General features: G+C 42.3%; 1 protein-coding gene across 1 annotated transcript in view; it reads right to left on the bottom strand.

Moving 5' to 3' along the window:
• The window catches only part of lekr1 (Leucine-, glutamate- and lysine-rich protein 1), a 150129-nt gene extending 140687 nt beyond the window's left edge, over positions 1-9442 (bottom strand). The window contains exons 1-3 of the mRNA XM_072459552.1: positions 9424-9442; positions 8589-8663; positions 4537-4599 (exon numbers count right to left, since the gene is read on the bottom strand). Of these exons, the coding sequence (XP_072315653.1) occupies positions 4537-4599; positions 8589-8663; positions 9424-9442 (157 nt within the window). The remainder of the gene's footprint in view (positions 1-4536; positions 4600-8588; positions 8664-9423) is intronic.
• Positions 9443-23701: the final 14259 nt, after the last annotated feature.

The raw sequence follows: 23701 nt of genomic DNA, 5'->3' as shown, positions 1-23701 counted from the left end.
ATTTGGGTAAAAAAAATCGTCCATTCAACCTTTAAAGGCGGTATGGACGATTTTTCGGCGATTTGAGAACGCAGGTGGAAGTGCGCATGCGCACTCCCCCGTGTGGACTGTTACAACACACATGTGCGTTTGTTTATTAGCGCAACGGAGCGCATCGCATCGCTCGTCTCCCGTAGATTTCTGTCCACTTCTGCGTCAGCTCGAACTGTCTTTCTCAGTCTTCATTTTGCCCCGTACACTGAGGGAACTATATTATGATAGATCCATGCGCTTAGGCACGCGGAAACGTGGGGATGAACCACACGCGGCTGCAGGTGAGCGATAGGTGCGTTTTATGATAGATACGTGGCAAGACAAATGATTTATCCACGCCACGAGGAAATATGATAAAATAAAATTGCTGAAAAAAATCGTCCATACCACCTTTAAGCTTTAGAGGTGAATATGTAACTTCTATGTCTAATCATAGATACTTATTTATTTACTGCAGATCATGTTTTAAGTGTTTAAGTTGTTTTAGTGGAAAAATAAATAAACAACAAACACAGAACAAAAAATTGCGGGGGAAAAAGCAATAAAAAAAATTCAATATCATTCATTTATTGTGATATTTTTCTGTAGTAATATATCACACTCCAGAAAATGTTCTTGCACTACTCTAACGTTACTTCCACATACCAAAGAACAGGAAATATGACAACCACCAGTGAATTATTAACATGAACACGGAGAGCACGCAGCTGCCATGTGGTACACAGTTGATTGGTGGAAAATGTAAACAATACTTTGGCTAGAAAAAGGTGACGCCCCCCAGGAGAGCAGGAAAAAGACCCGAAAACTCCACATTTTTAACAGCTTAATGTATACGTTTAAGACAACCAATAGTGTTATCTTATTCATAACTTCAACTAGCACATTCTGCAAAAAACTGAAAATCACACATTTGAAAAAAAAAATAACTAAATTGGGTTTATCTCAGTTTCACCGAGGCCGACATGTACCGGCATTTAGGCTGCGCCGCCACAATTGTGTCAGGAGGATGTGAAAGTGGACCAAAAATATACAAATATTTGCCTGTGCTGAGAACTTCAGAGCTTCATTGGGTTTTGAGGTCACAATTTCTCAAAAAAGACAACACAAAGCAACCAACATTACCATAGATTTCATCAGGGGCGTCAGAGTTTGCAGGGGGCCGTAAAGGAGAAAATAGCAACAGCAGACTGTGAGGCATACTGTAATTACGGCAGATTAAAGAAGCCATGCTGAGAACCTGATTGAGAGCAGTCTGGACCTGGAGACAATGACCTCTGGCACAGAAGTCAAAGCACACTGTGATAATGACGGAAAGATAGAAAAATTGCATCAGACTAATCCCTCACACGCACAAACATTCCAAAGACAGCACTGTTTTTATCAGAAGAATCATGACTCGTGGAAGCACTTTACAAAGTCTCCTCAGTGTTTCAGTCTTCTTTCAGTGACACGGGAGCTTTCTGTGAGAGCTGATCCGGGCATGTGACACTTGTTGTTCAGAAAGAGAAATGTGCTGGATGTGAAACTGTGACATAAATAACATGACAGGATAACAGCCAGACGATAAAGCTATGTTGATATTCATTTAATGTTAGTGCTCGAGTTCAGTACCAACACTAACATTATACTAAATCATGTTTGTCTTGTATTTTACAGCGTTAGAATGACTGTGAGCTTAATAGTGACACAAATGAATTACGTACCATGTCATTTTCTCTAAAAGTAAGCCATTTACATGTTTCTAACCATTTTTGGCTTGATGTGTAGACAAAATGTAGACATTGTTTTTGGGCCCCATTGCAGCACCTTTGATGGGCCTTGGACCACACGTTGAGAACCACAACAATGCACTCTTGCCCGTTCCACAAGAGATAAAGCCATTGTGCACGATTATTACTTTTCACTACAGTATACTAAAGCGACAGTATGTGACGTTGGAGGTGTAAATTCCATGCAAAAAGAAAGTTAAAATCATACTTCGGAACAATATCAATGGAGATATAAGTTTTATGTCGTTCTGTGGAATATTAACATAAACTTTAACTTGATGTTGAACTCTCCTGTAGTGTGGGTTTGTCTTTGGTTCACCATCACATAACAGAACAATCAGTCCATCAACCTTACAATCAATAAATATTCTAAAGGCCTGCTGCATTTAAAAGAAGTGCATTCAGCACAAAGTAATTTTTTGCCTAAAGGCATTCTGTATCCACGTCCTGATGGTATTAACTTAAAACTCATCACATCTCTCTGGATATAGCCACTGTCACAAAGCCAAACCAAACAAGGACATTTTCAATCAAGCTAATATAAACCCTTTCCAGAATATGTGAGCTCACGCCCAACCCCCTGGGGTCCTGTTCATATACTGTAGTGTAGTCTATATATTAGAGCCAAAGGAATGACATTTCCATGAAACAAGCAGGAGCAGGCTCCTCCTCCAGGCCAAGTACAAGTCAGGTATGTGGCGATGTAAACCCTCTCACAATATGAATGCAATTCTTTATTTTTCAGAGGAATAAATTAGCTAATAGTTATGTCCTTGGGCTTTAAGGTAGAGTTTTGTCATGTTTGCAAAGTCTTCTTTTTATTCTTGTTAAAAACATGCACCATAACATTTGATAGTTTATAGTATAGAATGTTATAAATGTTTATCATACTCTATATATACCATTCTGTGGATCAGTTGCAGTACATTAAATAGCCACTAGTGGAGTGCACTTCACAGGAATTCTTCATTGTTGTGGGATTCGGTGGCAGATTGTGAAAATTAAAATGTATCAAACATGATCTTCATTCTTCTTTTGTAACTCTTGACAAACAACAAATAACACAGGCTTGTTCTCTTTCTCTGCCCTGAATATGCTCTGGAGTCTAGTCAGTCAGCTCCATCTGATCTGTATCACAGGCAGTCTGAGCGGGTTATCTGCGGCCGAGGACCACCCTGCTGCTGGGGGACATGCTTTTACGCACCACACTGTACCACCGCTAAGCACTCATTACAATTAGCATCATTACAGGGGACACAGGCTGTGGCTTTTTAGTACTTTTTTTAGACATTTGCTACGCTACTATATGAAATACTGTACAGGCTTTCATTTACAACAGGAACGCTTGGATCAGGTGTTGGAAGCCCAGTGAAGAGAAAAAGATTTTGAAGACACAAATTCACCTTTTTCCGCCTTCTGACTCATACTCACCCGTACGTCCGTTTTGATTTGCATTTGGGGATTAAGTGAGGATCCCATTCAGTTCTATGGGGAGTTAGAGAAAAGTACAGTATTGCTGCTAAAATATTGTACAAAGTTGGTTGATTTGTGTAAGAACAAGTTTTTCTGGGCGGCTTGAAAACGGCTTTGTTGTCTATTTATCATTTATTTGTTGTTGAGATATGCAGCGCTATCAATACAACAATTAATGTTGGCGTTTGTGACCACTTTTGAAATAATGTGAATATCTTTCCAGAAGAGGTGCGCACACAACCTGGTACTGATGTTCCATTTTATCTGATTCATTTGAATAAGACAACAAAATAAAAACATTCTTGGTTTTTCATAGTTTGCAATGCTGGTGGCTAACGCTAACATCCCTATTGAAACGCCTTAGAGCTAATGTATGGAGCGGTATCCTTATTTTCTAATTGTATTTCTTTACTGACTGTTTTTTCTTTGTTTTTGCTTTTTTGTTTGCTTTTTTTCTTTTCTTTTGCTTCTTTGTTTGTTTTTGTTGTTTTATGTTCATGTAGGAGTTTATTGTCAAAGTGGCGCTAACAGAGAGATGCAGTTAAGATAAATACATTTTTGAGATTTATAATTTTACTTCCTGTTTGTAATTGATGACATCACACCACTGAGAAAAAAAACCCTCATCTAATGTCACAATTGTTTTTAAATTTGACAATTAAAATATATGAGAGCACATTTATTTATTTGAATTAATGTTTAGAGTGTGTAGAGTTTTGTGTAAATCATGTATGAACTAAATGAGTGTCTCTTGTGTGATGTCACTTCCTGTCATTTTCTTATCATAAACACCTGACTAAATTCATTTTTTAAACAATATTTTTACTGTCCCCACAGTTAATATACAAATACAAATATGTACAGCATTTTTATTTTTTAGACATTCGTAGTGTTTCTACATAAGCTGTATGTGCGAGGAGATGAGACCATAACATTTGATTGGAGCGCTAATCCAACACTACAGTGTTGGGTGGGGTCACATGTCTGTGAGCTGTTAGCGGCTGTGACTAACGAGTGACTGATATTTATCTTCCTCTGTCACACGAGTGTTTACCATGGCTCTAAAAGCTTATACAGGCAACACACTTTACACGCTGTTTAATGCTGAACAGAATGCTAATCTGTTGGACCAACCAGGGCTGTTTTTAGCTATAAGCAACTGACGGACATACAGAAGGCCCCCGTATCCCAATTAAATTCTATTTTATTTTATTTTATTTTAAACAGTACTTTAACAGTTTGAGGCACGTCATTGGATTACCTAAGGCCCACTGAAGGACCATAGGGGCCCCGAACAGCATTTTGCATTTAGCTTTGTCATTTGCTGCAAGAGAGTAGATACATTAGCGACAGGAATAGCGTGAACGTGCTAACTGCAAAAGTGCAAACTGGGACCAAAGTGTTGTAGACATTTATCTGTTACAAGAAGCTCAGAACAAAGACCTTACAAACCAACCAAATCAAAAAAGGAATCATTCATTCATTCATTTTCTACCGCGTGTTCCTTTTCTGGGTCGCGGGTGACTGGAGCCTATCCCAGTGACTTTGGGCCTTAGGCGGGGTACACCCTGAACTGGACAGGAATAATGACAAACTAAAGTAATCTTGAATGTTGAATTGTTTTTTGTATACATTTAAAGGGGCACAATGTTCCGCAGTACAGCATTAGCTGTGCAGTACATATCTATGCTACATGTATTTGATTATAGGGGTTTAAGTGACACATATTGTTTTCTCTCCACAGATATGACCTGTGACTTGGCGTCAGCTTCTTGTCTCCATGGTGATAGATGGAAGTTTAATACTATACAAGCTGTGATTACATGTACACTCACACTTGTAAGGAGTTTTTTAAATGATATGTAAACAGCTAAATCTGATACGATTAATCTAATTTCTTTCTGATGGTCTTGCTGTTCAGATGTAGCAGTTAGATGCACCTCAATAATCTTACAGGTCCAGAAATTAAATAATAATCATATTTTTGGTGTGCACAATCCAGGCATATAAGTAACACATCAATGAAGACACGCTGATGCTAAACTGCACCAAAGCTGATAAACAGGTTCCTTTGAAGAAGATTTATTTTAGGGATGAAGCAATAATCAAAGTTTAAAGTCTCACAGTAATATTGTGGGTCGTCACAATACATCAAATGATAATATTCTTTACTGAATTCATAGCTTTATTGCAGCAACAGCTAAAATCAGATGGAACCACATAGACCACTATCTTTTGCTCCATTTCATTGACAATTTCATTCACATATTTCACACATTTTGCATTTATTGTCAGTTTTTCGCACTCTAAAATCACTAACTCTAAGTCTGCTGCACATTGAAGATTCCTATTTGTTAATCAGATCAGCAGTGTTATTAATGAAGCTGGTGTTAAATGAAAAGCAGTTGGAGCTCACGTCTTGTTGGCCCACCCTTTGTGTCCTGCACGGCTGATAGTTCCTTCCTCGTTTCCTAACCCAGGCTGTGATAAGGCGCCTTCGGAGGGAGTGTATCTTAATCAGGATCACTCGCTACTGTGGCACTAAGGCGGAGGGGCCGATGGGGGGGGGGGGGGGGGGGATTTTGTTGTGTCTCTTGTTTGCCCTGTGACATCATCGAGGCGTGTTGCTATTTCCTTGTTAAAAAGCACATTAAAGTTGGTCAAAAAGTGGCAATTTATTTTTGAAATTATAACCATTAACACATACAAAAAATATATCATGTATCACTTATCTGATTACATTTTACCTGTAACATTTTCTTGTTCTTCTTCTTATTAAAATAATTAGTTTTAGGTACAAATTAAGAGTACTTCACAGATAATCTTGTGTTTCATTACTTTGGTCCAACTGAAAGTCACCTGCATAATTCCATGGAAATAGAAAGTTAAAAACATACCTTAGAACATTCGCTATGAAGGCATATACAGTATGTTGTGTGCCATACTATAGAATATTATGTTATTTTTATTTTTTACGTGCAATAAAACCATCCAAAATAAACTATTCTTTGGCTCAAACGTTGCGTACTGTGCCTTTAAAGATGCACTATAAGGATGATGCCACAATATAAGTCACAATTATGGATTATGATTTCATGGTTATTCATAATTCTTGACACCCAGACCGAACAACTGTGAAATCCTTAAAGGTGCACTGTGGAACTTCTCTGGGGGAGTTACAAGTCAGATCTGTGGAGATGTTGTTCAAGGTCAATGTTTAATGCCGTACTACTAATATTTGGAGAGGTTTGACTACATCTACATGCAAAAGTATGATTATCAGAATGTAGGGTTCTCTGGGCAATACACACTTTTTGTCATTCTATAGTAATCATACATGTCTAGGCTAGTGAAGATTTCTTTTTAACTAAATAGGAATTCTTGCTCCCTCAAACATCCAGTCAAATCTGCCTTCATATCACAGCTGGGTAAGACATATTCCTGGCCACAGTGATTTAAAGCAGTTGATGCGCACACCACCCGGAGCCTCAGCTGCTCACAGTTCACATTAGCACATCATTCACATCTCTTCTCTCTCCAAACGCTTTGCTCTTCAAAACGTGCCGTGTTTGGTTCCATTCGAATCCCCAGCTACTAATTAGGCATTTGTTTTAGATTTTTGTGTGACTCCATTTCCCGCGGTTGTCACTAACTTTCCCCACATTTGCATGTGAGAAGCAGCTCCACGCCCAGACATTTAAACTGTGGTCATGTGACATGGATGACACATGGGAAAGTTGAGCTGAGGAGGCCGGGGATGTGGCTGTTCTGGTTTACTATTTGAACAAGTGTGTCCTTTTAAGTGGGGAATGATCTACAATTTTGACATCATAGTATTTTTTGGTGTGGCTAGCACGCTTTCCTCACAGCAGGAAGGTCCTCTCCTCACAGCAAGAAGGTCCTGGGTTTGATTCCTGGTCCAGGTGGTCTTTCTCTGTGGAGTTTGCATGTCTCTCCCTGTGTCTGGGCGGGGTTTGTCCGTGTGGTCCAGTGTCCCTCACCAATCTTAAACATGCACAAAAGACAGTCAGTTTTAAAGGCAATATGCTTTTCTATGCACTGGGCAACGCAGCAGGTCCAGGGCCAAACATACAATGATTTGTTAATGAATAGAATTTGAATTGTAGCATTACATTTTACTCATGAAGTCGATCTCAGCAATTCATTAAAAGACGTAGCGTAAATCCAAGTTTGTGACGCTGTGAGATGTGGTTAAAGCCAGAGTAAAGAAACTACTTCCCATTTATTGTCAGCTTTTTCTACATTTATTTGGCCTCTTTGCGCCTCTACATCACATTACTGGCTGGTGTTGGATGTGTTCTGCACTGGAAGTAAAATATTTTCGGTCTTTAATAGGAAACAGCTAATGCTTACGTTGCTAGCTGTGTTTTGCTAAACGTGTTGGCTCAACATCACTGGAAATATGGCAGTTTATTAGAACCAGAATCAGAAAAAGGTTTATTCCAATTGCCAATTAACAGAAGAAGATAACAAGATCATGGCAGAGTTTGGAAATAAAAACTATTATGATTTTTATTTTCAAACAGGGCCAGGAATTTGGAAGGTATCTCCTTTGAGGTGCGTCAGTCCCCTCAAACGCCCCCGTACGGTTCACTTAAGACCGTGGAAACACTTTGGACCATACAGATCAGCTCCATAGCAATCCATTGGAAACAAGAGTTAAGTTATAAGTCCTAAGATTCCTGACAGGTTGTACCAGTGGCATTGAAGAATGGATTTCCCCTGGGACAATAATGTATATCTTACCTTTATAGCAATAATCACAAGGATATCTCAACAACAATGACTTTGAATAGAGGCCGTGTAGATTACAAAACAACTTACATTAATTCACAAGTCAGGTTTAACAATCATACTCACACTGGTAACAGTGACTGTACACTGTTGGTGTTGTTGTGCCTCACAGCTAGAAGGTCACAGGGTTTGACTCCTGGACTCCTTTGTGTGCAGGGTTTGCATGTTTCTCCCCGTGTCTGGATGGCTTTCTCCTGACCAAACCTTACCTCAACCTTTACACACATCGCCTCCATTGTCAGTGTATATTTGTGTATGAATGTGTAGGAGAACACCCTATGCGGCTGCAAAGAACAATATCATTTGTATTTGAATTACTGCAATTGCAAAAGTCTAACCGATACACTTAGCTGAGTTCTTACCCTACTTTATCATGGTTCCAATTATAGAAACTTCCGTGAATGATGTCATACCAGGCCTCCACTGTGAGTCTGAAGAAAGCCTGACTTAGAGAAACAAAAACAGCTCGTGACACTGGTGCCAAACTCACCCACTCACCCACTCGGAGTTGTGAAAGGTTCCCCCGCAAACACCGAGAAATCCACTGACGCACGCGGCCAGTGTACTCCGCACCTGAGAGAGAAAGAAGGGAGAGGGGAGAGAGGGTTTCCTTGACAACACGCTAACGTTTGTATGCCGCCGTTTCAGTGCGTCCTTGGAATCCAGAGCGGACACGACGCAGGAGCGGAGAATGAGGACAGGAGGACTTTCTTTGGTTTGGCTTTGGTAAATCGTGTCGGACTCAAATTACAAAAAAAGAGGAAAATATCGCGGACGTGCAAAAAACGAATCACTGTAAACTAAAGAATCTCAGTAATGGAGCGTGTCTTTTTAATAATACATTAGGATATTGTCTGTGCTTTAAAAGGTAGTCCTGTTCTACAATGTTCTTACTTTATTGGAAATGTTTTTTTTAACTGCTGCAGTCCACTTTGCCCTCTCAATCTCCGGTTAAATAAAGGTTAAAAGAAAAAAACACTCTTAAGCCGTGTACCTGCCTGAAAAAGCATAGATAAGGATATTAACAATGTGCCAAAGTGTTTGTGAGAGCTAGGAACTAGTTAGTTAAACAGCTCACACGTCTGGCCTCCACACTGTACACATTAAAGTACACATTAAACAGAAACAGGATGCAGGTTAAGTTGTTCTGCCGTGTTTAGGGCGTGCGAGGGATATTTCCCAGAGGCGCATGACCCTGCTAACATCCTGTGAGCTCACCCCAGCACCTTGCACCACCCCAGCGCTCGCGCAGTAGGCCTACATACATGCGAGCACTTCAATCAGCCCCCGTGTCCTGCCAAAACAATGTCAGATGACTGCCGATCCGGAGCACCCAGCAGGCTTGTCGTCATGGTTACTGGAGACAAACACACGCTAGGCTAATGCGGCGCAGACCGGCGAAGGGGACGGCTCTGTGTCCCGTCAGTCCACAGCTCTGGTCTGGTCTGAGACGCAATCAGCAAAGGAACAACAGGGAATACATGGAGCCATTAAGTGCACTCAGGAGAATGAGCAACGAGATGTGGTTTCTGACTGGAAATGGGCGTTCTGTAAAGCTTGGGATTGTGTTGTCAAACGTAATAATATTTTTAGTTAGCCTAAAGTTAAACCAATGGCAAGTTTTTGATGCGAAACACTAAATTTGGCTTTCATTTAAAGGTATTCTGACACTGAAAGACACATTTTTACTGGCTCTGATCCTCTAGAAACGGTTCGTCTTGAAGATCTTCGATGAAGTTAATGGCGGCCTGCGTTTTCAAGCTTTTCTTAACAAATAGAATAAAAATAGTAGCTGAAATATACTTTTTACTCATCAGACCGATCTCAGCAAGCCACAAAAAGATGTTCAGTAATTCCAAGTTTGTGGTGCTGAAAATAGAGGAAATAAGAACTATACTTTCTTTTTATTGTCAGCTCTTTCTACATTTACATTCTAACGTCTCTTTGTGTTTTCATTTGGTTTGGATAATGTTAGACACAAGTGCCATTATGTGCACTAGCTTCATTTGGCTAAATCTATCGGTTCAACATAAGTTACAATCACTTGAAATATAGCAGTTTATCACAGGATCAAGTCAGCGTTTGGTGAGAATTGTTTATTGTCTTTGTTATATCTTGTCCAATCATCTCGCTCCGGTGTGTATTCGCATTGTAGCTCCTCCTTAGCTGAAGTGGAGATAATGCCTTGCAGGTTCTGCTTTGGATCACTTAAACATGCCAGTATGATTCACTCTGGACAGTGGAAACACTTTCAGACTGTCACGATCCTCTTCAAATTGAACCAGTGGAAACAAGGCAAATAGTGACGCAGCAGCTTATCGGCCTGTTCAAGAGTTTCTGTCTACTTTTTATATACAGTAGATTTTGTGACATTAGATCTGGCCAGTAACTCTATTAAAGCTCTATTCTTATCTGCATATTCTGGAGATGAGAGGTTTATCTGGGTATTTCCTCCCTATTAATACCTTAAATGCAGTATTTTTCATGTATTTTTCATTCAGAACCAGAACGTAATAAATAAGTTGTACAGTAACAAAGACTTAATATATTAAGGTGAAAGTCAGCTTTGTTTGGATAAAAAAAGACATGTGTTATTACAGTGAGCAAGGTCGCCGTTCCGCACATCTGACTTATAACTCGGCCTGCTGATCTCCTCTGGTTGTTTCCATGGAGATAAATAACGTTAATGCCGTACATTCAGGCTAAGCATTGACAAGTCCATGGACAAATAGAGTGCAAATGGAGTGCAATCCTGAGGCAAAAAATCTGCCTTTTCAGTTTGCTTATTTCACACAATGCACTGTATTGTCATTTTATAATATTAAATCTGCTGAAAGCTGGGTAACTCTCCAAAGCCCCCTCTTCTCCCTCATCAGCACAAGCATACAGAGCTGAGAATGGTTTATATGGAAAGTGTTGACCAGGTCATTCCTGCGTCATGTGAGCGCGGGGCAGAGCACAGTCTTATAAATCACTGCATTTACATCCACTCCGCCACAGGCCTGAGAGGAAGCAGACGTGCATTCACTGACGAGCACCAACACATTTATTATGCTAATGCTGTCATTCAGTATCAGGCAGCGTATGGAGCTCTCTTTGTTCATTCATTTGTGCTGAAATGATGGAATGCAAAACAATGGAATCATGCCGTTTTCTTTGAGGGAATTGCCAACATCGTCTGAGACCTTGAAATAATAATTAACCTTTGTGATTCAGCTCTGATTGATACCACTTGCCAGCATTGAGTTGTAAATAGATATTCATTCCAGGAAATAACTGCTACATCTTATCAGCTACTCAAAAGATTCTTCATTGCACTAAATTGATTTTTAGCTACATTAAAATGACTGAAAGCAAACCTGGAGTTAATGTCTTATTCACTGATGTTTGAGTAATACAGCATTTGGTCCTTATTCTACCTCTAAATAAAAACACTTGGCTCCACTGCACGATGTCATTAGGTGGTAATCCAGGAAGCGCTCCTCTGGGTTTTTAAAGGTTTTACACCTCATACATTGAATTACCTGCACTACAGCATCCCAATTGTATTGAATGCTATTTGCATTTGCAACTGTTCACCACTGTAGGACACAAATAATCGATTATGGCATTGTCTATTAACAACAGGATTTAAGTCCATCTCCTTAACGTAATGCGAATTCGGGCTTCGAAGAAACAAAAATACAATTAAATAGAAAGGGATTTTAATGCAACTGTTGACGAAAGATCATCACAATCACAAATATAAGATAAGATAAGATATTCCTTTATTGTCCCATATGGGGAAATTTCATTGGTGCAACGCAGGTAGATACAGAGGTAGATACAGAAGAACAGATCACTTATAGGAAGTCTGAAAAACACTTTCAGTAGAAGATCTCCTATAAATATATAAAAACTCCCATAGACAAATAAATAAATAAATACCATTGCATGTGATCCCGACAGTAATTGCACATGAATGTGTCACGACAGCACATAGATTGCTATGTGCTATGTGGGGAATAAATATGTACGCTCTACTAGATTTTTACTGTCTTAAAAACATGAAGAATAAAACTTTGCAGCAGTCCACACGTATTTGTCCCTCACGCATTCCTAGCATCCTAATTAATTACCACAATGACTTTATTAGCGTGTTTCGCAACAGCCCAAGCACATTATCATGGTAAAGCTGACAAAGATTAGCATGCTAAGGGCACACTTCATGCTTCACAGAGAATAAAACACGACACAGCGGTCTCATTTTTACCCTAAGAGCTGCTTTTACAATATACATGTACTGCAGCATTTACTTTATTGCGTGAAAGTACAGGTACAATTCCTTCTTCCACCACCGGCACTGACCAAATATTAGCAAGAGAGCCTTCAATCATGCGAAAGTATAAGCGGCGAATCTTGTACAAACCATTCTCAGCATCACATGGAGGGGATTTGCCCACACCAGCGCTAAGCCTGTTTTCACATTACATTTCCTGATCAGCGCTGAAGCATATTCGGAAACGCTAACCCGCCTTAGCTCCAGACTGTACCACTTCCACTCCACCGGTCATTAGACAGATCCTCCGTGGGGCCGGCTACATGAAAGCTGGTTCCTGACTTCTAAATAGACCTAGTAAAGTTTTGCAGGCTGACAGAGCAGAGCTGGAATGCACGGCTGTGGCTGGTTATCAGGGCAGCGTGGAGCATGGTGAATAAAATGCAGCCTGCCGATCTGACTTCCATGCCTGGCCCGGTTCAGGTTGGGGGGGATAATCAGAATGAATGGGGAGCAGCTGTGCACGGGGGGGGGGAGAGAGCAGAGGGAGGGCCGGCGGAAGAGTCAAGTGCTGTCCCACTTTTTAAAGGAGACATATTAGGATATTTCTCAGAGAATTTTAAGCCTATTTTTTGTATTTATTTGTATTCTTTTTCATTCTATTTTTTTAATCTGATATCTTATTCTTATGACTTATTCATTGTTCATTGTTTTATTGTTTTGTGTTGCTTGTATCGAATCACCAAGACAAGTTTCTATGTTTGTGAATTTTGTTCATTGACTATGGCAATACATTCTGATTCTGACTTAGTATCAAACTATCATTTTACATTTTGTTCCTTTTAAACTGCAATATTGATCTCAACCGGCTTTGTAATAGAACCAGAACGATTGACTTCCTGTTCAAAACTGCAGAATTGATAAGCCCCGCCTCTTCATAGGGATGTTTCACTGAGACAAGCAGCAGGTATTCATTTACAGTCAGTATGTAAGTTCTGTACTTCCAGCTCATAATGCATCTAATATCACCTGAAGTAGTTTCTTGTTTACATGCAGTGCCACAAACTTGAAATAACTGAACACATTTTTGTGAATTACTGAAATCTGCCTTATGGTCAAATAGTATAAATCTGGTACAATAAAATACCTGGACCTGGAGAAATGCACTCCACCATCGAAATAACGTCTTCCAGTGAAAAAAATCCAAGGATTGATGACCAGCTGTGGAACATTACAGACAAAGCAACAAAATCTCCAGGTATTGAACCGCTCAGCTTCAGGTTAATGAACGAATGCTGTGTACCACTGAAACACCGCTGCGCTCACATGTTATTTTTGGAGCTTTTAGTTTGATCTGGGGCTGTTGGTCTTTAGTTGTTTGGTTAATCACTCAGTCGATGGTGTCTTAGTTGATTCATATGCATAACAGACAGTAAAAGGCATCGTGAGTGAGCCCGCGACTCAATGTTTTTTCACTTAGTCGGTGTAATCCCTCATACGCCCAGGAATAATCCATCGTAGAAATAGTTTCAGTGGTAGTCATCTGGACAATGTTTTAAAAAAGTCAAGACGTTTTGACTTTCATCCGAAGGTCTGAAAGCTTTAACATGTAAACAAGGGCAGTTTAGTTCTTGAGGGCAGGGCTCAGTCAGTATATGCCATTTACAAGTACTTTTTCTGTATAAATACATGTTAGAACTTATGGTTATGATCAGATCCTAGAGACAACTTTTGCTAGCGCTAGGCCTTTTAGACGGTTAATCGATGCACAGGGCGTGTCTTTAGTCAATCCAAAACTGCAGCCTTATTTTGAACCATGAATGCTTCACCCCCTGGCCCTCCTTCTGAAACTATAGGCAAGGCAAGGAAGGCAAGTTTATTTGTAGAGCACATTTCATACACAAGGCAATTCAAAGTGCTTCACACAACAGGAAAAATGCATTAAAATCACAAAGAAATTACAGAGCACATATACATAGCTTTCCAGACACTCTTTCCCATTTTTATTTGACCTTCCCAGCATGACAGGTGTCTCCGGGATGGACACATCACTTTTAGGTTGATTCTTTCCCACATCAGCGCGCTATCTGCAAACTATAGCATCATCAAATTCTAGAACGCAGTCTTAGTCGCTGGCCAAACTCCCCTGCTTTGTCTGTATATACATATGTTGTAGTTGCATGGACGCAGAAGTCACGACTAGAGTTTGTGAATGCCTTTTTTCCCTTTTCTTCTCTGTAGCCTCTCTGGAAGCAGGAGACAGATGAGATCGGCGCTTCGTGGCGGCGACGCAAGGTCATCAGCCACAGCGGTGGAGTCGTGAGCACTGCACAGCTCCCAGGAGAATGTGCCACTGTGAATCATGCACCGACCGGCACCGCGACGAAACAGCGCAGTCATCAGGCTCGTATGTCTGCGCCTGGGCTGTGAGCTCAGGCGAGACGATAAGTGTAAGTATGTAGAATATATGTACTCTTGAATGTGATTCAGAAGGCCCATGTTCATGTTTGGTTAATAATGCGTTGTCATTTAGAAGTGTATCATTTCAAACACTTTATATTTCCCCATTGAAACATGAATGAAGCTTCAGTCAGTTTGGTCAAGGTCAGAAAGAGAGGGAGGGAGAGAGAAGGAGAGAGAGAAAGAGGGAGAGCAAGAAAGAGAGGGGGAGAGAGAGAGATTAGGTCAGAAAGAGAGGGAGGGAGAGAGAAGGAGCGAGAGAAAGAGGGAGAGCAAGAAAGAGAGGGGGAGAGAGAGATTAGGTCAGAAAGAGAGGGAGGGAGAGAGAAGGAGAGAGAGAAAGAGGGAGAGCAAGAAAGAGAGGGGGAGAGAGAGATTAGGTCAGAAAGAGAGGGAGGGAGAGAGAAGGAGCGAGAGAAAGAGGGAGAGCAAGAAAGAGAGGGGGAGAGAGAGAGAGATTAGGTCAGAAAGAGAGGGAGGGAGAGAGAAGGAGAGAGAGAAAGAGGGAGAGCAAGAAAGAGAGGGGGAGAGAGAGAGATTAGGTCAGAAAGAGAGGGAGGGAGAGAGGAGCGAGAGGAAGAGGGAGAGCAAGAAAGAGAGAGGGGAAGAGAGAGAGATTAGGTCAGAAAGAGAGGGAGGGAGAGAGAAGGAGAGAGAGAAAGAGGGAGAGCAAGAAAGAGAGGGGGAGAGAGAGATTAGGTCAGAAAGAGAGGGAGGGAGAGAGAAGGAGCGAGAGAAAGAGGGAGAGCAAGAAAGAGAGGGGGAGAGAGAGAGAGATTAGGTCAGAAAGAGAGGGAGGGAGAGAGAAGGAGAGAGAGAAAGAGGGAGAGCAAGAAAGAGAGGGGGAGAGAGAGAGATTAGGTCAGAAAGAGAGGGAGGGAGAGAGGAGCGAGAGGAAGAGGGAGAGCAAGAAAGAGAGAGGGGAAGAGAGAGAGATTAGGTCAGAAAGAGAGGGAGGGAGAGAGAAGGAGAGAGAGAAAGAGGGAGAGCAAGAAAGAGAGAGGGGAAGAGAGAGAGATTAGGTCAGAAAGAGAGGGAGGGAGAGAGAAGGAGAGAGAGAAAGAGGGAGAGCAAGAAAGAGAGGGGGAGAGAGAGAGATTAGGTCAGAAAGAGAGGGAGGGAGAGAGAAGGAGAGAGAGAAAGAGGGAGAGCAAGAAAGAGAGGGGGAGAGAGAGAGATTAGGTCAGAAAGAGAGGGAGGGAGAGAGAAGGAGCGAGAGAAAGAGGGAGAGCAAGAAAGAGAGGGGGAGAGAGAGATTAGGTCAGAAAGAGAGGGAGGGAGAGAGAAGGAGAGAGAGAAAGAGGGAGAGCAAGAAAGAGAGGGGGAGAGAGAGATTAGGTCAGAAAGAGAGGGAGGGAGAGAGAAGGAGCGAGAGAAAGAGGGAGAGCAAGAAAGAGAGGGGGAGAGAGAGAGAGATTAGGTCAGAAAGAGAGGGAGGGAGAGAGAAGGAGAGAGAGAAAGAGGGAGAGCAAGAAAGAGAGGGGGAGAGAGAGAGATTAGGTCAGAAAGAGAGGGAGGGAGAGAGGAGCGAGAGGAAGAGGGAGAGCAAGAAAGAGAGAGGGGAAGAGAGAGAGATTAGGTCAGAAAGAGAGGGAGGGAGAGAGAAGGAGAGAGAGAAAGAGGGAGAGCAAGAAAGAGAGAGGGGAAGAGAGAGAGATTAGGTCAGAAAGAGAGGGAGGGAGAGAGAAGGAGAGAGAGAAAGAGGGAGAGCAAGAAAGAGAGGGGGAGAGAGAGAGATTAGGTCAGAAAGAGAGGGAGGGAGAGAGAAGGAGAGAGAGAAAGAGGGAGAGCAAGAAAGAGAGGGGGAGAGAGAGAGATTAGGTCAGAAAGAGAGGGAGGGAGAGAGGAGCGAGAGAAAGAGGGAGAGCAAGAAAGAGAGGGGGAGAGAGAGAGATTAGGTCAGAAAGAGAGGGAGGGAGAGAGAAGGAGAGAGAGAAAGAGGGAGAGCAAGAAAGAGAGGGGGAGAGAGAGAGATTAGGTCAGAAAGAGAGGGAGGGAGAGAGAAGGAGAGAGAGAAAGAGGGAGAGCAAGAAAGAGAGGGGGAGAGAGAGAGATTAGGTCAGAAAGAGAGGGAGGGAGAGAGGAGCGAGAGAAAGAGGGAGAGCAAGAAAGAGAGGGGGAGAGAGAGAGAGATTAGGTCAAAAAGAGAGGGAGGGAGAGAGAAGGAGCGAGAGAAAGAGGGAGAGCAAGAAAGAGAGGGGGAGAGAGAGAGATTAGGTCAGAAAGAGAGGGAGGGAGAGAGAAGGAGCGAGAGAAAGTGGGAGAGCAAGAAAGAGAGGGGGAGAGAGAGATTAGGTCAGAAAGAGAGGGAGGGAGAGAGAAGGAGAGAGAGAAAGAGGGAGAGCAAGAAAGAGAGGGGGAGAGAGAGAGATTAGGTCAGAAAGAGAGGGAGGGAGAGAGGAGCGAGAGAAAGAGGGAGAGCAAGAAAGAGAGGGGGAGAGAGAGAGAGAGAGAGATTAGGTCAGAAAGAGAGGGAGGGAGAGAGAAGGAGCGAGAGAAAGTGGGAGAGCAAGAAAGAGAGGGGGAGAGAGAGAGATTAGGTCAGAAAGAGAGGGAGGGAGAGAGAAGGAGAGAGAGAAAGAGGGAGAGCAAGAAAGAGAGGGGGAGGGAGAGAGATTAGGTCAGAAAGAGAGGGAGGGAGAGAGAAGGAGAGAGAGAAAGAGGGAGAGCAAGAAAGAGAGGGGGAGAGAGAGATTAGGTCAGAAAGAGAGGGAGGGAGAGAGAAGGAGAGAGAGAAAGAGGGAGAGCAAGAAAGAGAGGGGGAGGGAGAGAGATTAGGTCAGAAAGAGAGGGAGGGAGAGAGAAGGAGAGAGAGAAAGAGGGAGAGCAAGAAAGAGAGGGGGAGAGAGAGAGATTAGGTCAGAAAGAGAGGGAGGGAGAGAGGAGCGAGAGAAAGAGGGAGAGCAAGAAAGAGAGGGGGAGAGAGAGAGAGATTAGGTCAAAAAGAGAGGGAGGGAGAGAGAAGGAGCGAGAGAAAGAGGGAGAGCAAGAAAGAGAGGGGGGGAGAGAGAGAGAGAGATTAGGTCAGAAAGAGAGGGAGGGAGAGAGAAGGAGAGAGAAAGAGGGAGAGCAAGAAAGAGAGAGGGGGAGAGAGAGATTAGGTCAGAAAGAGAGGGAGGGAGAGAGAAGGAGCGAGAGAAAGTGGGAGAGCAAGAAAGAGAGGGGGAGAGAGAGAGATTAGGTCAGAAAGAGAGGGAGGGAGAGAGAAGGAGAGAGAAAGAGGGAGAGCAAGAAAGAGAGAGGGGGAGAGAGAGAGAGATTAGGTCAGAAAGAGAGGGAAGGAGAGAGAAGGAGAGAGAGAAAGAGGGAGAGCAAGAAAGAGAGGGGGAGAGAGAGAGAGATTAGGTCAAAAAGAGAGGGAGGGAGAGAGAAGGAGCGAGAGAAAGTGGGAGAGCAAGAAAGAGAGGGGGAGAGAGAGAGATTAGGTCAGAAAGAGAGGGAGGGAGAGAGAAGGAGAGAGAAAGAGGGAGAGCAAGAAAGAGAGAGGGGGAGAGAGAGAGATTAGGTCAGAAAGAGAGGGAGGGAGAGAGAAGGAGAGAGAGAAAGAGGGAGAGCAAGAAAGAGAGGGGGAGAGAGAGAGATTAGGTCAGAAAGAGAGGGAGGGAGAGAGAAGGAGCGAGAGAAAGAGGGAGAGCAAGAAAGAGAGGGGGAGAGAGATAGATTAGGTCAGAAAGAGAGGGAGGGAGAGAGAAGGAGAGAGAGAAAGAGGGAGAGCAAGAAAGAGAGGGGGAGAGAGAGAGAGATTAGGTCAAAAAGAGAGGGAGGGAGAGAGAAGGAGCGAGAGAAAGTGGGAGAGCAAGAAAGAGAGGGGGAGAGAGAGAGATTAGGTCAGACAGAGAGGGAGGGAGAGAGAAGGAGAGAGAGAAAGAGGGAGAGCAAGAAAGAGAGGGGGAGAGAGAGAGAGAGATTAGGTCAGACAGAGAGGGAGGGAGACAGAAGGAGCGAGAGAAAGAGGGAGAGCAAGAAAGAGAGAGGGAGAGAGAGAGAGAGATTAGGTCAGAAAGAAAGGGAGGGAGAGAGAAGGAGCGAGAGAAAGTGGGAGAGCAAGAAAGAGAGGGGGAGAGAGAGATTAGGTCAGAAAGAGAGGGAGGGAGAGAGAAGGAGCGAGAGAAAGAGGGAGAGCAAGAAAGAGAGGGGGAGAGAGAGAGATTAGGTCAGAAAGAGAGAAAGAGAGGGACTAAATTCAGAAAGAGGGAGAGAGGGACTAATGTTAGATAGACAATGAGAGAAAAGAGTGATAGGGACACTGAGAAAGAGAGGGAGGGAAGACTGAGGGGGACAGGACATTGTGGGAATATGTTAGAGGGAAAGAGACAGGGGGAGAGGGAGGGAGAGAAAGAGAGAGAAAGATGAGGAGAGGGAGAACAAGGAGCTAAGAGGAAAAAAGAAAGAAGGGAGGGACTGAATGAGAAGGGAGAGGAAGGAAGAGAAGATGTTTTAGAAAGACAGAGAGAGAGAGAGAGAGAGAGAGAGAGAGAGAGAGAGAGAGAGAGAGAGAGAGAGAGAGAGAGAGAGAGAGACTGTAAGATTATGGTTAGTGTCAAACTATGTCCGAGTTCCTGTTTTGTAAAAATGCAACCTTTCTTAAAATGGCGTTCAATCATTCTAAAATGTCTGTCTTTGTAAGTTTGTTTTGCGTTTTGTCCGTACGCAAACTTTTGAGACCCCAGAACACTACTAAACCAGAACTAAATAGGAACTAAACCTGGTCTAAACTAGGAGTGCAGTAAACAAGTTCGAGACATTTCTAAACCAGGTCCAAACCAAATCTAAACCCACTACATTCCAGGTCCACCTATGATGATATCCACACCACAGTTTGAAACCCACCGTGCTAAAATGTCCAAGTACTTTAACATCTGACGGTGTCCAACTCCAGCTCTTCGTCCCTGTCTTCCTCCGTCCCATCTTTACAGTCCCCGCTGGCTCCTCTTGTCATTTTTATAGATTTCTTGCTCACCGTCGGTCAGACAAAGGAGCGAGAGGAGTGTGGGGCGAGTGAGACGGGGGGAATGACTTTCGCAGACGTGCCACCACCACCGAGCGGCCTGTTCACATTCCTCCAGGGCCGCGCATCCTGTCCAGGCATCCCCACCTCCAGCGGGTTCCTCCGGGCTCACGCACGGCACCGCACGTACGCACCCAGCACCCCCCCTCGGTCTACTGCAGTGCCCACTCTTCCCCCTAAACACACACACACACACACACACACATACACACACACACACACACACACATACACACACACACACACACACACACACAAATACAAACACACACACACACACACACATATAAACACACACACACACACACAAATACAAACACACACACACACACACACATATAAACACACACACACACATATAAACACACACACAAACACACTCACAAACACACACATACACACACACACACAAACACTCACAAACACACACAAACACACACATACACACATACAAACACACACAAACACAAACACACACACACACACACACACACAAACACTCACAAACACACACAAACACACACATACACACATACAAACACACACACACACACACACACACACACACAAACACTCACAAACACACACATACACACACACACACAAACACACACAAACACAAACACACACACACACACACACACAAACACTCACAAACACACACGCTACAGGAAATGTTCAGCTGCTGCTCTGTACAAACTGTGTCAGAAGTGCAGAGGGCATTCACAGTTCTCCACAAAACACCTGTCTGCAGATTTAAAGCCAATATTAAAGACTAAACAAGGAACAAATGAGATAATAACTCAAATAAACATACTTTCTTTCGTGTTTGGGGTTGGGATTTGTCAAGTTGGCAAGACATATTGTGCAAATGTGTCTTTTGAACACTGGGTTACACACAAATGCTCAAAAATGTTGTATAGCCAATAAATAGTAACAGTCGCAGAGAGTTAATGGGCCGGTTTCTATTATTACATCACTTTAGCTTGATATTGCAGTTTATCATCAACAAAATGTGTAAAGAAAAAACTAGTTATGTAATAGTTTATTATGAAATACCAGAAATATTGCATAAATATGTCTTAATTACAGGAGAGAATATGTTTTCTTCAGCTATTCATTATAACATAATAGCTGATCCTAATTTTTGTTCATTAGAAACGGCAATGTTGATCGTACTTTGTAATAGAAACAGGTCTGTCGATTTCCTGTTCCAAACTGCAGAAGTGACATAGTGACACTTCACCGTGAAGCAAATATGGCCCTTTTAAAACATTTAACCTTTTATTTGTCTTGAAAGCCAGGATTGTTCTGTTTTCAGAGTGAAGTTTTGTCTGTATTTTCCTGTTTATTTGACTCTAAACTGTTTGGGCTTTCTTCGTGCTGTGACTCAGACTAAACAGGAATTTAGAGGTTTCGAGTACTGCAAAAGTACTGAAGTTTGGTCACATCAGTATGTACAGTAAGTTCCTTCCTTCCAGCACCCTCCAGCACCCTCCTGCACCCACTTGCACCCACCTGCACCCACCTTCCCCCAAAGCCCCAGATCAACATTCAAAACTGGGACACAGATTTGAGTAAATGTAATAACATTCTGACGTCTTGTTATGGAGTAAAATGTATTAAATAAAACATAAAATATAGTTATTACTGGGCCAATTCACATGAAACAAAGACCGGCCCAAAGCTCAACATGTTGCCTGTCATCACAAATAAACAAAAGTATTTTTAGCCTCAGAAAGTGGCACAAATATTCAACTCCAAATGTGTGATTGTTGTTGTGTGTAAATAACTTTAAAGGCGCTATAACTGATTTTTACTGTCTTAAAACGTGAAAAGCAGAGTTGTTGGAAATGACGACATCATCCAGTTCTAAGACGTTGCAGCTTGTACCAGACGTGGTAAATTCTGGCCGGATATTGTGGACCAGGCCTCCATTGTGCGATGAAGAAGGTCATCGCTGCAACTTCAGCAAAGAAATGTCAAGTCCTTGGTACTCTATTATAGCTAAAGCCTGACCTGCCATTCATATAAACACGCTCTCTCTCCCCTGTTATAGAGCTGCGTGCCACCACCCTCCTCCATTCTCCATCGCAGCAACAGAACCTTCAGCCTTCATAACCTCTCCATCTTTTCTTCACTAGAGTAGCCTTTTCCTTCATTTATCAAACTTCTTTCTAGTTTAATATATTGCCTGTGGTTACATCAATAAAACAGATGTGCAGAGACACAGCTTTAGAACAGCTTTTTCCATACGGCGACAAGAAGCAGGGAGACACTTGCCTCGGGTTCAGAATACACATTTCTTCAATTCTGTATGAAAAGTTAGTCTAAATACAGAGATATCGTTTTGTAGTTTCCAGGCAAAGGATGCACCGCTAACTTTGGGTCAATAGCAGTGGCTTTTTTTCGGAACAGGGGCGCCACGAGACATTCTGAGCCCTCTGAAAGCTTTGTACACTGGGCCCTCCACACATTTTGTGCGTTTACCCTGGAACAGCCTAACATCTTAGAATTCTTTCTTGGACACTCGGACAACATTTCAAAATCCTGAGTTTATACGAGTTAGACAATCCAACATGGCTGCGCCCCGGGTTTAACAAGTCAAATATTTTGTTCTATTTGTGCTATTTTACCTTTAGTTTCTCCTACAGTCTCCAGAACCTGCTCCTGCCGTTGAGCCTCTGCAGTTTTAAATGCTCCGTGATGCTAATATTGCTAACGTCAACAATACCTTTTTTTGGTTTACAAAAGTCAAATACAGTTTGTAAAGAAATGTTATAAAAATATTGAAAATTACAGGAATTCCATCCAAAATTCAGGCACAATTTACAAAAACAATTCTGACACTTAAAACATGAATTTAACAAAATAAAGGTGTGAATGATCAAAACTAGGAAAAACTAGTTGCGATTTTCAGCGTCATATAATAATATTAAGTATACTTGAAATGTACTTGAATGTACCTGGATACCTACTACAATATTTTGAAGTAACTCTGGCTCTCTCTCCCGTGCGTCCCGTCCTCACCATCAGCATTTGAATAGAAGGGAAAGAACTCTGTTTATTTAGCTGCTCATTTGAATTGGCCGTTTCCCCCGGATCACGCACTGGCGACCGGGCCCAGGGCTGCCATAAGGAGTCTGGATAAGGTTGCCATGGCGACTCGGACCGGGGTGTGGGGGCTGTTTGCACATACATTTGTAGGTCGTAGCTCTTTTACTGCGGAGTAACAGTTACATCAGACAGGCTGAAAGAGCACGTAATCGCTGCAGTCATTACACTCTTGTGCTTTTAATGGGAACAATTACACAAATGATCAAAGCTGCTCTCCCCGCGTTGTGTGTGGCGTCTGAATGGGAGTGGAGCGGGCCTATTTATTTTCAATTCAGAGTTGTTTCTAATTCAGTATGAACCGAACGGAAATATCTTGACAAATGAATACATTTAAAGTAGTTTTAACACCCAATACGTCTTACATCTACTTAAAACTCCTCCCTTTATGAGTAAGTTATTGTCACAAATGTTTTATGTTGTGATATGGGAATTACAACAAAAGACCCAACAAATGCTTAGCCCATTTCTCTAACAGCAACTTTTCTCCTCATATTTACCAAAGCGATCTTGGCAGGGTATGAAATCACATTTTCTTTCTCTGTGCATAGCTTGTCACCACCTAATTAGAGTAAATCAGACATCAGAGGCCAAAACTACTCAGCCTCAACTTCACAAAGAGTCCAGACATTTGTTCAAACTAAAAAGGCTTTTTATTGTATTTTGAATTGACTTTTTTTACAACTGTGTGAAGCACTTTGTGACTTTATGTCTGTGAAAAGCACTAAACAAATAAAGTTTACTTATTTACAGGAATTGGGGCTCATTTTT

This window comes from Eucyclogobius newberryi, unplaced genomic scaffold, assembly GCF_026437365.1.
Source record: "Eucyclogobius newberryi isolate DKJ021-1_F unplaced genomic scaffold, fEucNew1.0.hap1 SCAF_10, whole genome shotgun sequence".
NCBI lineage: Eukaryota > Metazoa > Chordata > Actinopteri > Gobiiformes > Gobiidae > Eucyclogobius > Eucyclogobius newberryi.
This window is presented reverse-complemented; position numbering and strand designations above follow the sequence as displayed.